This window comes from Corvus hawaiiensis, chromosome 8, assembly GCF_020740725.1.
Source record: "Corvus hawaiiensis isolate bCorHaw1 chromosome 8, bCorHaw1.pri.cur, whole genome shotgun sequence".
Taxonomy (NCBI): domain Eukaryota; kingdom Metazoa; phylum Chordata; class Aves; order Passeriformes; family Corvidae; genus Corvus; species Corvus hawaiiensis.
In genome coordinates, this window is record NC_063220.1 from 11,740,178 (window position 1) to 11,754,276 (window position 14,099).

Below are 14,099 nucleotides of genomic sequence, written 5' to 3' on the forward strand. Positions count from 1 at the left end.
TACATGCCTAGTACAAGAGACTAGTTCTAACAAATTTCCTTTGTAAGATAAAGTCATCAGTCAGTATAAACATCTACCAAACCCCCAGAGATTTTTGGCTTTAGTCCCTGGTAAACTAGAAAATAGTCTGTAATACTTCTCCAGTACTGTACTATGGGGTTTTTTTCCCACCTTCTACAGAGATGCTTTCCCAGATCCAACTATTTCTGTCAATCTCTCATAAATTTGTTCAGAAAAAGAACATGGGCTGTGCTCAGAAAGGGGAATAGTTGTCTGAACATCACACGGACCAAAGGCACTAATGGAACCCGTGGGGTCTGTTCAGTGTCTATAAGAAAGTCCTGCAGCATTTCCCAGAGACACGGAGTGAAGATTTTTCCTGTCCTTAGGGTAATTTAGGTTTTTATACTCTTAGATATCCATAAAATCGATCACAGTGTCCTTGGAAAAGCACTTACCAATCTGTAGTTGAAAACCAGGATAGGATTATGTTTAGGAAAAAAACATCACACACTTTGTTTCAGACTGCACTCTTTCCCTGCTTTAATTTTTTAAAAAATCATATATTGCAAAATGAAGCTTTATTCAAATTTTAAATTGACTTTAAAAGACCATCCAAAAACTGTCAAACATTACATGATATCCCTTTGTTAAATTTTTGAGAGAAACATTTTGATAATGTTACCATGAATTCTAAAATAACTTTCTTAACTTAAAACTTTTCAACAAAAAATAAACACTATTTCAGCCAATAAAAAAGTATCTACCTCTATATCCATGTTCCATTTATATCTCTGCCACTGAGTTACTGTGTAATCACAAGTGAGTCACCTACAGCCTAACATTTGGAAACACTAAGTATCTATAGTGCCGATGGCATTAATTGTAGGCACACAAAATGAAATAAAATCCCTAGCTTCACAGTTTCACTTTGCCCCTTTTTAACTGAAAAGGAAAATAAAATTTGGTTTATTATCACCATGGTCTTTAATTAACTAAAGTGAACTTGTAAGGAAATCTTCCAATATATGCCAAGAATTTTTGAGAAGATCTCATCTCTCCTGAATTCGTATTACAGAGCTTGAAGATAGAGTTTGAAAATGTTGTCCTCAGCCTAGCACACTTCATGGTCATGGTGGCTTGAGTAACACATCCCAGATTTATGTTAGCTTCCCGGGCTGTTCTTGCCCACGGGGCATGGGAGGCAAGTCCCTTACCAGAGCCAAATGAGTCATTAGCCCAAGGGAGGCTCCACTAATAGGCACTGGGTACATGCTTTGGTGATGCTCGTAGGTGTAATCCATGGCTGCCAAACTGGAGTCATTCCTTTTATCCATAGCTCCATGTATGGTATGGTTTAAATTCTGAAAAACTCAAATGTAGGATTATTTAAGAGTCAATTTGACATTTACAAGACTTTGTTTTCCTAACACTAAACTTGGCTGTAAAAAATCAGGCGATGTTTCCCCAGCACCGTGCAATGACACCATCTGGTAGTTAATGATTAGTGGGATTTACAGGAGAGACAGGCACATGTTTGACTAACCATCTCTTTGCTGACAAACTAGGCAAGTAAAGTTAATGTCAGCTGTATCCAAAGGTCACTACTGGAACTGCTGCTGAAACTGCTGACTGGACCAAAACTGGCACTGGAATTAGGAAATATCAGTGCTGTCCCAAAGACAAAGAAATAAAAACAGACACAAACATCTGTGTGAAGGCACATACAAATCCAGACAATAACCCTTAGAAACACTGAGGTAAACCCCTTAACTTCTGCTACATTACTATCAGATATCCAAACCAGACTCTGCTATAGTCGTCCTGAAATTCAGGCTGCAAATAAAAAGAAATACACTGGCTGATACTTTTTATCATCTGTTACTATCCAAAATCACAAAAAAAGACTGAAAACCTTGCCCTTGAAATACAAAATTTGTTGTCTCATTCCTCAAACAACTGTGACAGAAAACCTTTAACTCCAAAGCACAACTTAAGTCAGTGGATATGCAGCCTCCTTCTTTCTCCAGTGAAAGTGTTCCCTTCTCCCAATTTTTAATCCTCAGAGATCAGTCATTGTGTCTGGCATTCATAGATACAAAAAAACCACCGCAAAACAAAACAGAAATCTGGTTGATTATCACAGGGGAAAAAACGGAAAAGATAAAATTCTGGGGAGATTTATTAAGGGAATCAGTAGTGTATTTGAGAACTGCTTAATACACCAAATTTTTCTACTTGCAAATACAAACGCTGGTCCGTGAAGCCACACTAGTGCATGTCCTATCTTCCTCGTCCCAGTCTCTCCTTTCCTGCCTTGTTGGTGTTATCTATCCAACTTTCATCATTAGTGTGTATTTCAGTGGCTTTTACTGACTAGGTTCATGCTGCACACTGACTTCAGGGCTCCAAATATCCCCAGAGGCATTAGAAATGCTGTGCAGATTTCTCCCTCTCTTCCACACAAATGGGTATTCCCCACTTTCCTGCTCCCAGGCTTTGACAGAATCACTCACAGTCCCAGAGAGCACGAGTAAAAAAATAAATGAGAGAAGGGAAATGTCTAGCTGTAACAAGCAAAAAAAAAAAAACAAAAAACCAAACAAGGAAAATGGTTCCACATCCACCACTTCATATTCCCCAGTGATGATGGAAGGCAGGAAACAGGAATGTGTTCTCCAATAAAGAAAAGAAAAGCCCTAAGAAAGGGTATGGGTGTCCCAAGGAGTATAGTCCTGTCCTCTGCTCAGGATGGTGATTCTCGTGCCTGCTCAGCAAACACAGGCAGGGCCTCCAAAGACAGGTGGACAGGGGATGACATTCACAGCCATTCAGCTGACTGGACAGAAAACCCAAGTCCCCTTGAGAAACTTTGTATTTTAAAGAATTAAGCCATAGGATGATAAAAGGATTTCATCTGCCACTAAAGCATCTTTTCATTCTCTTGCACCCTCCATGGCTCTTAATCTACTACTGTAGCACTTCACATTAGAATATCCGAGTACTCCACCCACTACAGTCATCAAGGTGCTCTCCTTTCCCAGTCTCACCCACAAGGTAGCAAGGGAAAGTCAGCTGGAGTCACCCAAGATGACAGGGAAAAGCTGTGGTCCATCAAAGTGCTGGGTGAATGCTCCAGTAGCCAAACTGCTTAGCCCCGTTGTGCTGCCGCAGGAAAAGGCAGAGGTAGTAAAAAGAACTTAAGGTCAATTCAAGTCCTGTGAGTTTTTATCAGAAGAGCAACAGTACTTAGTCAGCACAGAACACACCATGTGTTTTACAGGCGAGGAAACTTCCCCAACATTTCTACTGTACAAAATATGGGCTTTATTTTTTATATCCTCCACATGGCAGCACAGGTGTCTAAGTTACAGTGACACAAAATGAACAGGGCCCAGAGGGAGCTGCAGAAATGTGTTCTGAAAGAAAAGAACATTGAGTAGGCTTTTAACAAACTTTGCACCCATGCTGGTTCCAGTTATCTTGAGTGATCTTGGAATTTCTGTATCACATTAGCGTAAATTCCCTATTTCTAGTCTTACAGGATCCTAAGTTATTAAAATCTGAGGCCAAGGCACATGGGAGCCAAATCTGGATGCCTGTACATACATCAAGTAACACATTCTGTTCAAGCTCTGCCACTGCCATCAGTGGGTGTAGTTAACAAATGAATCACTACTACCGAAGCAGAGAACTCAAATCCTAGTTTTTTATAACTATGAGTGGCCCAGGGGTGAATCTCAGCTCATGCACAAATTTTGAGTGGGCTCAGGAACGGATGAGAGATGTCCCATGAACAGCTCAACATGTGACATCCATATGGGATGAGAACACAAAACTACAAACGAGTGAGTAGCACCAACATCTATGACTAAGGAAAGAAGTTGAATAGAAGAGCCAGGACACAATGCCACAAATTGGGATTGGAGCTTAGGGCTTTGTTTTTGACCAGAGGAGAGCCATCACAGATGCTGGTTACTAGAGCTACACCAAAAAATGCAGAGTGTGTCCATGACTAACAGAGAGGTTGTGCTTACTCTGCTGAGAGAAAATTCACATCCCAATCTCACAAGCTCTGAAGCAACTGCAATTCTCTCCTGGCCTTAAGATCTCTATCTGCAAGGTCTCTCAGGGAAGGTATAATTATTCAGAAAGAACTCAGAGAGAAAAATAAGACCTTTCCCTGTCAGGTTGACTGACCCCATGAACCAGGTGAACTTTACAGTCTTCACAAGCCCATTCAAAGCAGCCTGAGAGATGAAAGTCATGTTTTGAAGGCAAACATACTCAGCAAAGCCTGTCCCAGATAAAGCCAGCTGCATTCCAATCAGACGGAGACCGTCCCATTTCATGAAGGATGCTTACCTGAGCCTCTGTTAATGAACGGTGCAGAGCAGCAAACAAAAGAGCAGCTTACCTCATTTTGGCATCTCCCTATCATTACTATTTCAACTTCCATGGAAGTTTGAATTCAGAAGTTGAATAATGTAGTATTTGATAGACTGATGGCACGGACAGCGATAGGCTGGTGACGTGGAGAGGCAAGCTTGCCAATAACACCAAGCTGAGTGCTGCAGTCGACACGCCTGAGGGAAGGGATGCCATCCAGAGGGAGACTGACAGACCTGAGAGGTGGGTCTGTGTGAACCTCATGGCTCTGGGAGAACTTACAGCACCTTTAAGTAGCTAAAGAGAGGGAGTTTTCAATTTAAAGATGGTAGATTTAGAATAGATAATGGGAAGAAGTTCTTTATTTTGAGGCTGATGAGACAATTGAACAGGTCGCCCAGAGAAGCTGTGGATGTCTGTCTCCTGGAAGTGCTCAAGGTCAGGCTGGATGGAGCTTTGAGCAGTCTGGTCTAGTGGAAGGCGCCCCTGGCCCTGGCAGGGGGGTTGGAATTAGATGATCTTTAGGGTCCTTTCCAACCCATACCATTCTATGATTCTGTGAGCTTCACAGAGTAGTGGCTCGTGTCCCTTTGAAACTTACAGCTATACCCACTTTTCTCTCTCTTTCATAGCCCAATAAAAAGAAATCGACAAACTTCTGAGGCTAAAATGTTCTTTTTTGCATTTTTTTTCTGTACAGATCTTACAAGCCAAAGCTTGCAAGCCATCACAGTTTGTAGCTTTAAAAGGAAAGGAAGGAAAAAGAGAAACAAATCAGCTAAGGAGAGTTATTATGTTCCACAACTTCAATACCTCTGATCCCTGCACTATGAATTGGTTCAAATCCCTCCCACTCTGGGAAAAACCTAATTCACTCTCTTGGGAAGCTTATTCTCAGCGGGACTCTGCTGTTTCTGAGTAGAATGAAGATTTCTAAGTTTATGTCTTATGGGTTTTAACTATAGAAGACTTGTACATTTCCTAAGAGAAAAAGGCACCTGAAACAGAGGTGTTACATAATGCACTGTTAAAGAAGAGTGTTCAAACTGCAGGCAAAAGACTATGAAAAATGAGGCAGACTGTGGAAAACAACACATATTTGGGTGTGAAATGGACAAACAGGCAATTTCCATTAACCATTATTATATGAAAGCAGAAAATAAGGCACAACACTACAACCTGTCCTTTAAGAAGAGATTCTGCTTTGTTCCCAAGTCAACTTAGCCCTTGCACTTTATCCTCCAAGAAGCCTCTCTCCCCTAAGCTCACTTGTGTTATTTAAAGGGTGGGGTAAAATTATTCCAAGGAACAGCTATTCTGCTCTGCAGAAGGATACACCAGGAGAGGATCTACACTCACCTTTCTCATGTGTACCCAGTATGAATAGTGAGATCAAAGGATTTTTGATAGTTATGTCAGTCATCCACCTGCCACCTGAACCAGGAGAAAATAACTTCCTTTCCTACATTATGGAATTGTGGAACAGTAACATGGACAGACAAGGTTCTAGACCTTTGATATATTTCGCAGGTCCATGTGACTTAGGAGCCTTAAAACTTCCTTTCCTCGGTGTTCAAAACTTCCTCACATTGTCCAAATTCCTCAGGCACACTAAGGGAAATCTCTAGACTTGAGGCCAAAAAGCCATGTTTTAACTGTTGGAGCCTAAAGATGTTTAGAGAGATTTGCAGAAGGATGTAGGTAATTTAAAATAAGGAGTCTACCTCCAGTGCAAGGTGTGGAAACACTGCAAATAAAATCTATAGATATTTTGGGCCTGGATTCCAGGGGCTTTAAATGAGGTACAAAAATGTCTGTCATTGACTCTAAAATGATATAGATATAGATATAGATATAGATATGTAACATGCTTTGTAACTGGGAGTCAACTTTTAAGTTTTTCAAGTCTTTTTTATTTTTAACCACCCAAAATGTTACCCTCCGGTTCCTTAATAATACAATCTTTTTTGGTCTTTAAGACCAGACACTTCTTTCAGCTATACACAGATTCTGTAAATCAGCACTTCTACACATTCACACACACCCCATCATCTGGCATATAGTAAGTACAGAATTATGAATCTGATTCGAGCCCCATATCCTAAATTCAACTACAGAAGAACTACACTTCTCTTTTTCTCTCTAAAAGTCAGTTCTTGAGCCTTCACATGGTGCAGAGAAGTTTGGAAAAGAGGCATCTGAGATGGCTGAGCCCGGAGATAGGAACTAAATTTGTTTCATCATCTGATTTTAAGACACTCTTACAATTTGAGGGGTTGACACTTGGGAAATGAGAAGGAATTGAGTCACAAAGCAGATTTTTAGCAAACTGCAGATCTTGGGCTTTCACTAGTCACTATAATGAAACTGGCTCCTCAGAGAGTGATTTAAAGCAGAGTGAATCATCCCTTCTCACCAAGATTGCATAAGGAGACTGGTCAGAGTGGCTGGCTCTGCACAAAGACTGTGTTCTAGGCTAAAGTAACTCTCTGAAGGGCTGAAAAACAGGAGGTCTAATGATCACAGGCTTGTCACTGAAGCACTGGGCAGTTTTCTCTGTGTTACTCTAAGCAGGTGTATAACAAAGAAGCAGGAGTTTTGCAATTATCAAAAGACTTGTACTTCTCTGTAAAAGACACCATGTTTTACCAGACAAGAGGTACGAACACACAGACTGTGGCACTGCAAGGTATGTTCTGAGTTTATAGCACTGATGATGAACAAAACCAAGGGTATACTTCATGTTCAGGTAAAGCAACCAATCCCTTCAAGTCAGATGCCCTTCTCCCCTCCATGACCTACCCAAAGCAAGCCAAGCCAGTGCCCATAACTCACCAGTAAAACCTGTTTGGAGTGACCCGCTCGTGCATGAGCTGCCATTTCCTTCCAAAGTCCATGGAGCTGTACAGCTGAAAGACAGAAAGAGAGAAAGTATAAACGTTGAGGAAGAAGAAGACTGTTGCTAGATAAAGTATTAAAATCAGCTCACATTAAAGAACAAGAATGGATTGTTTACAATAATTGTACACAATTATCAATCACCCTCGCTGCCAGGGGAGGCTAAGAAGGCAGTGTCTTCTATTCACTCTTAAACCAACTGGGCTCCTGAGATTCAAAAGCAGGTTGTCTCTTCCCAAACCATGTCAAACATCTTTATGCTTCCAAATTTCAGCTGTCAATACATTCACTGTGACTGCCATGTAACAAAGCCAGCCATCCCCCTGGCTTTTTCTGCTTAATAGGAAGCAGGTGACACGTGAGTTCCTAGTATCAAATAGAACAAGAGACAAATCAGACTAGTCAACATGACTCTGATGAGGTAGTGACTCTATATTCAAGGTCATGCTATGATTTGGCTTTATGAAGTGAATCAGTTCTCTTCTGTATTGAAAAGTAAATTGCTCCTAACTTATATTTTCTAATATTCAGAACGAGGTCTAAATATTTAGGTAAGTCAGAAATCAACCTTCTCATTAGTTAAACACCAAAGATAGTGACATGACTCTTTTTGGAAGCCAAATTTTCAATATAATGATCTTTTTGAGTCTTTCTGGTTAACAAATGACACAGCTGTAAGGTAACCAAATTTCCATGCAACTCCATACTGAGTTTCAGACGTGTTTGCTTCATACATACTCTGCTTAATACCACAAACACCATTCTTCATAGAAATATTTTCTTACCCACAATTCATCCTCTCATAATTGAAATACATGTAAGCTCCTTTTCTCTAACTTTGTGCAAGTTTGGTTCTTCAGAGAAAAAAATACGCTTTGAGAAATAACTACTATGCTTTACTACTAGATCACAGAGAACTAATTATCAGGCAGCATTTTGAACAAGATTTCAAATAAATTTCATTTGATTTAAATTCTGGCTTAACAAAACAAGAGTTGATTGCCAGCTAAGGAGGTAGACAACAGAACTGAAAAACTTTAATGTTTGTAATAGCCAAATTTAAGTCCTTAATGGAAAAACTGTATCATTTGAGCACAGGTTTTGCATTGCATTTGATTTGAGTAACTGGATTTGTAAACTGGAGGCAGGTCCATGCTCAGATTGGAAGGGTTCACAACCTAGTGATGTGTCCTGTGGCACTGCTGTGATGGATGGCTAAGTGTGACTGGAAAGATAAACCGCGTGTGCTCACACCGAAAATTAAAGTTTCTTGAATAGGCAGTATCTTTGACCACAGAGATGCAACAGCCACATCAGACCTGGACCACAGATCAATTTGGAAAGATGATTGGAAAGGGCTGTTTGAGCAGTGTCCAGAGCCTGAGGCAGTTAATTAATTCTTGCTATGTTTGTACTCAACTATACAAACAAATCACTGTATAGCCAGCAAAAGGAAATTCAGAAACTCAAATCCAGACTCCATCAAGGATCAAGACAAAAGACTCAGTCCTTTGCATTTATGCCAATAGGAACTCCAGTTTGGCCAATAACAGCTCAAGCCGACAGTAAAACACATGAGGGGGAAAGAGATGGAAGCAGACGTCCTTCAGTCTTCATGTCAAAAAGGGTTCCAATTACGTAGACTTCACTCCAGACAACATCACTGAGCTAGTGGTAAGAAATTTTAGGAAAGATTTTTTGCCCCATGTTGTTCAGGAGATCAGACACAATCTGAATATTCTAATTTGGCCATATTTCTTAAGCACCATCTCTAGACGGGGTAACATAGTGCACTAAAAGCCCACAATAGCCAGACTTCCTCTGGTTTTCAGGTGATTGTCTAAAAAAATACGATAGAGTGTCCTCTGCCCCAAAAGGAATTCTGTGTAGATACAAAATAAAGCAACAAAGCATCGCTTGTCTTTTTTAATTAAAGGAGCTGGGAAAAGAAAATTCCTTGTCCAAATTCGAGATTAGGCTTATGAAGTAGGCATCAATATTAAGGTAACTAATTCTCAGAACACACAGGTTTTTAGAAACAATAACTGAGAATCCACACTCCAAAGTCAAAATTCTACAGTCCTACAATTCTGCCCTGACTTTAGCACAGTGCCTGCAAGGAATATTCCTTGAGTCACTGGACGTGGTTTACACACACAAGGACCTCAGCACAGACCGAGTTGCATCAGTTGCATCAAACAACTTGGGTTATCCTTTATATGTCCTGACTACAGGTGCAACTTACCCAGGCTTCAGGCAACTTAGGCCCAGTTAAGTCATGCTCACAAGCAAGTCCAAGTGGGTCTAGCATCCTCATTGTATTCCGCAATGGATTAACCATTCTCACCATGAGAGGAAAGGATTAGCAAAATACATCCATTTCCTTCGATTCTCTTTTATCTTTTGCCCCTGGCATTTCCTTTCATTTTGCAGCAGCATAACAGCAGTAGCTACAGAAAGCTCACTGACATGAAGCACAATCTCTTTCTTACTACTCATGTCTCCCAGTGTCTCTTTCAGGGAGCTTGCTGCTCTGTATCAAGTTAAAAAATAGAGACCAGCTATTGGTCTGGGGTTTTTTTCCTTCCTTTTCTCTATTAAAGCTCAGACTGACTGATGTCAGAAGGATTAAACTGAACTTGCAGCCTTTATGTGATTTCAGATAAAGAGATAAAAAGGATATTATTCATTTCAATAACTTTTATTTATTATTCACCTACTCATTCTAGGCATCCACTTCAAATTTTAAACAGATGACTGAGTTTTAAAGCTGTATGACAGAACAAATCCCTAAAAGGCTTCTCTGGCCCAATTCACTTTTACAGTATTATTTACAGATGCAAATGCAAAGGTTAATGTTGAATAAATAAATAAAACATAAAGTGATTTCTAGTATGCATTAAAATTGAATATATACATACACTTTTTGTTTATCTCCCTTCACAGGAGAAGATATGCTTTTAGAAAAGACAACAAATTTAGTGGCAAGTACAGCAGATTTCAAGAGAAATTAATTTGTCCTAAGGCTGAATACTAAGCAAAGGAAATAAATGATGTAGGTACGGTGCCAAGATTTTCCCATTTTAAAGCTCTGCTCTGGCTCTTTAGTGACAAGTAATCTCTGGCATTTCCACCTCATGGAGCACTCCAACACATTGGTTCAAGACGGGTGGACTCCAGCACACCACGAGGGTGTACTGTGAGGGCATGGCCTTTCTGAAGCCTCCTCCTGCTATTTGATTTACTCTGATGACTGAAAAATTAAGACCACTATGGGACTTTATGTATGGGCTGGTCTTGTCTCTTGATGCAGTTAGAGTGGCATGCAGAGGATTTGACTCTGCCTCTACTCAGGAGCCTGATCAGACCTACCACTTAAAATAGGAAAGGCTGCACCATCAAGGAGGTAAATAGCAAATATTTATCCAAAAAGCATCACGATACTCCCCACTCAAGGATTGTAGCACCAAACATATCACATCCACCAACACAGCCCTGCATTTCACCAAGAACACAATCTGTGCGAGGAAAGACGTTGGCAGCCCCGGTGATACACAACTCTGTTTCCCTACAGGCCAGACCTTAACTCCTGCTTGTTTTGCTCAGCACAAATCTAAACCATAAGGATATTATGTACCAAAGGCAGAATGCTTTGTCTTCAAACTCCAAGAACACAGGCAACATTTTATTTCACACCAGCATTGTTTCCAAGTAAATTGGCAAGCCCCTTAAAGAAGGAGCTTTATCCCCGGTGTCAGATTCTGTGCCAGAAACACATTCAGAACTACAGAACTGTAAAGAAAAGAGCTGTACCTATATGCTTGCAAGAGTGTTTCATATGAAAAACGCTGTTGCAATTCTCCAGTACAAACTCTCAGGGTGACACATCATGTTGGCTGGCTTGGAAGATCTTGTTCAGGGTTGTGGGTAATTTGCTTTGGGTGTTTTGTTTATTTTACCAAGGATAGCTAGCAAAAAAACAAAAAAAAAACAACAAAACAAACAAACAAACAAACAAAAACAAAACAGAAAAAACAGAAAAGGATTGTTTTTCTGGAGAAGTAAAGCTGCTCAGAACTGGAACAGCATGAGAAACTGGTCTGCTTCAATTCCACTTATGGAGAGAGGGGAGAAGAACAAGCAAAGAAGGAAACATGGAAATCCCACGAAGAGACTCAACCCCCTGGTGTTAGTCATCCATGTCTGAGCTAGTCACCAAGGCTCATCTTCAGACAGGCAAGAAACTTCTAAAATTGCTTGTTATTCAAGCCTTAGAATTCTCCACGTCTCTCAACAGATATTACAAAAAGCTCACAGTGACTAGTGCAGAAGGAGATGACCCCACCAGAGACACATGATCTAGCTGAGATGGATTTCATTACCTATTCCCTGTTCTCAGGCTGACCTGCTTGGTCTTCATGGGGGAAGCACACAGAAGAATGAAGACTGAAGGCAAGCCAAGGAAAGACCAAGCATACAATAGCCTGGGCACACTTTACCACTGCAAGAAGCACATACAGATGTCACTTACAGACTGAAAAGCAACAGACAGTGGACTAAAGAAATTCACAGAGCTTTGATATTTACAGACTTTCATGTCTACACCCATAAGAAGTAGGGCACCAGGAACATACATAAAAACTTATAAGCAAATAAAACCAAATATTATTTGTTGCCATGAAATCAGGTCTATTGGCCTGAGCAAACATCTGGCGAGACTCTCCAGAGTTTCCTGTCTGCCAGCCATCCAGGAGTGCAAATGATGCCAGATAAAGTGAGGAAGAGCAGCTGAACTACATGCATTTAGAGGAACAATTCATATGTTACATAAAAAATTATACTTTCTCCAGACAATACATACAGCTGATGATGGAAAGATGTATTCAAAATAAATGCAGCAGGGTGAGAGTGGGTCTAGTGGTAATAACTTGGCAGCAGCTGACACATGATGGAAGAAGAGGGTCAGATTAGCCTGGCCTGCTTGGCCTCAGAAGAGAACGATCCCAAGCAGTAGCTCAGATTGCTTACATGAAAAGATGGCTCTGATCCCAGAAAAGTACAAAGCAAACTAACACCTTCTCAGTCAGAGCTGGTGGGAAAAATCTACAAGATGTGTGGAGGGTTCCTGCCAAAAACTTAAACCAGGGCAGAAGAAAAAATTAGGTCAACATTTCTGTAGGAAATTGGACTGCATGCAAAGGACAACGCAGAAAAGAAAGTCTGTTGCAGGGTCATAAATTTTCTCTACAGAAGGAAAATGACCTTGATCACTAGAAAAAAATTAAAGAAAAAGCTGCAAATTCTCAGAAAACTGCAAGGTGTATCTTTTCTCTACATTTCTGTGTTACAGATGAAACTGCAAAAGAAGAAGGGTGCCACCACTAATATTTCAGAAAGTTCATTCCTAGAAGGAAAATGAACTGAAGGAAAAATTCACAACACTTTTCAGTCTCTAGAGTACAGAACAGATAAGCAATGTCTGACAACTGCCAGTTGAACACAGGATAGATTCAGTATAGCCATGAAGACAGGTATTAGTACCCCAGAAACACTCCCTACTTCTTTACCACAGCTTCCATATCTGCTTTTTTAAGGACAGATGGATGCCCCTCCCTTTCACAGCATCAGTGCAACATTTAAACCGTGGGGTCTATACAAACCCCTTTCTCTGGTTCTCCTGGGAGGCAGGACATGTTACTTGCAGCACTGTTGGTACAGGACTCAGGTCTAATTTAATTCAGTAGTGTGGCTGAAACCAGGTCAGGAGCAACCCTTGCCTTGGAAGTGGCTTTATTACCACAGTAGAAAAGGCTGCATTCAAAGAAAGATTTGAGGTCTTCCTCTCTTTCTTCTGCTCCACCATTGCCCTCAGTCTGGGCCTTAGTGAGACAGCTCTGGAGCGTCAGCAGTTACCATTAGGGACACAAAGGCTAACATCACCTTCAAGCTGATAACCAACTCAAGAACTATCTGTGCTTGTTCTTTCCAACTCCTCCAAGGGAAATACCTATCCTTGCCACGTTGCAAGGTGAGGCTCCAGTGGTACCAAGATCTGAAGCTTGGAAGTGCTTCTGGACCCTTAAATAATGGAAAAAGTCCTTTTCTTCCTTGTCACAAGCTGCCTGGAAACCACAATTCAGGTAAGGCACTCTAGACAGCTCCACGCTAAAGTAGCTAAAAATAAATCCTGCTTCTCAAGCCAAAAGATTTGTGCAACAGCTGGTGGGGCTGAGCTTAGGAGAAAGAAGTCTACCAGCACCAAATTTATGGCCTTTGTTTACACAGAGTAGTAAAAACTAGTAATTGTAATGAAAACAAATGGACCGGTTTATCTCTTTACTTTGATTTCCTTTCCAGGTGATTAAAAGCTGCATCAAGAGACCTCATTGCAGCCCAAGGTTCTTCTCTAGCATTGTACAGCCAGATTGTCTTAAGCATGGAAAGAGAACATGCCCAGACTGATGCATGTCTGAGACTCACCAGAGCTGCTCAGTTCCCCACAGATGTTGTGTAATAGATGGGACACTAGAAACAGGCTATTTTGAAAACTGGTCAAGAGAGAAATTAAATACTAAATAAATTTCCATCATCTGTCCCATACAGAGAGGAAAAAGAAAGTAAAGGTTTCAGAAGCTGGGAAGGTTGGGGTTTTTTTTTTGCATTTTAAGAAAAATATTTCACATGCTTGTCAGTAAAGTTAGGTCTTCAGGCAAAAGAAATTCAGTCTCCATCCCACCGCAGTAAGACACTGGTCAGCAATCTTCTGCACAAAGACGAAATGCTTTGGAAATGTCTGACTCCATGTTATACTT

The 14,099-nt window shown here is 40.6% G+C and overlaps 1 protein-coding gene across 1 annotated transcript in view; it reads right to left on the bottom strand.

Moving 5' to 3' along the window:
* SORCS3 (sortilin related VPS10 domain containing receptor 3) overlaps positions 1-14,099 on the bottom strand; it is a 276,335-nt gene that overhangs the window by 96,566 nt on the left and 165,670 nt on the right. The window contains exon 5 of the mRNA XM_048310943.1: positions 7,225-7,298. Coding sequence (XP_048166900.1) covers positions 7,225-7,298 — 74 coding nt within the window. The remainder of the gene's footprint in view (positions 1-7,224; positions 7,299-14,099) is intronic.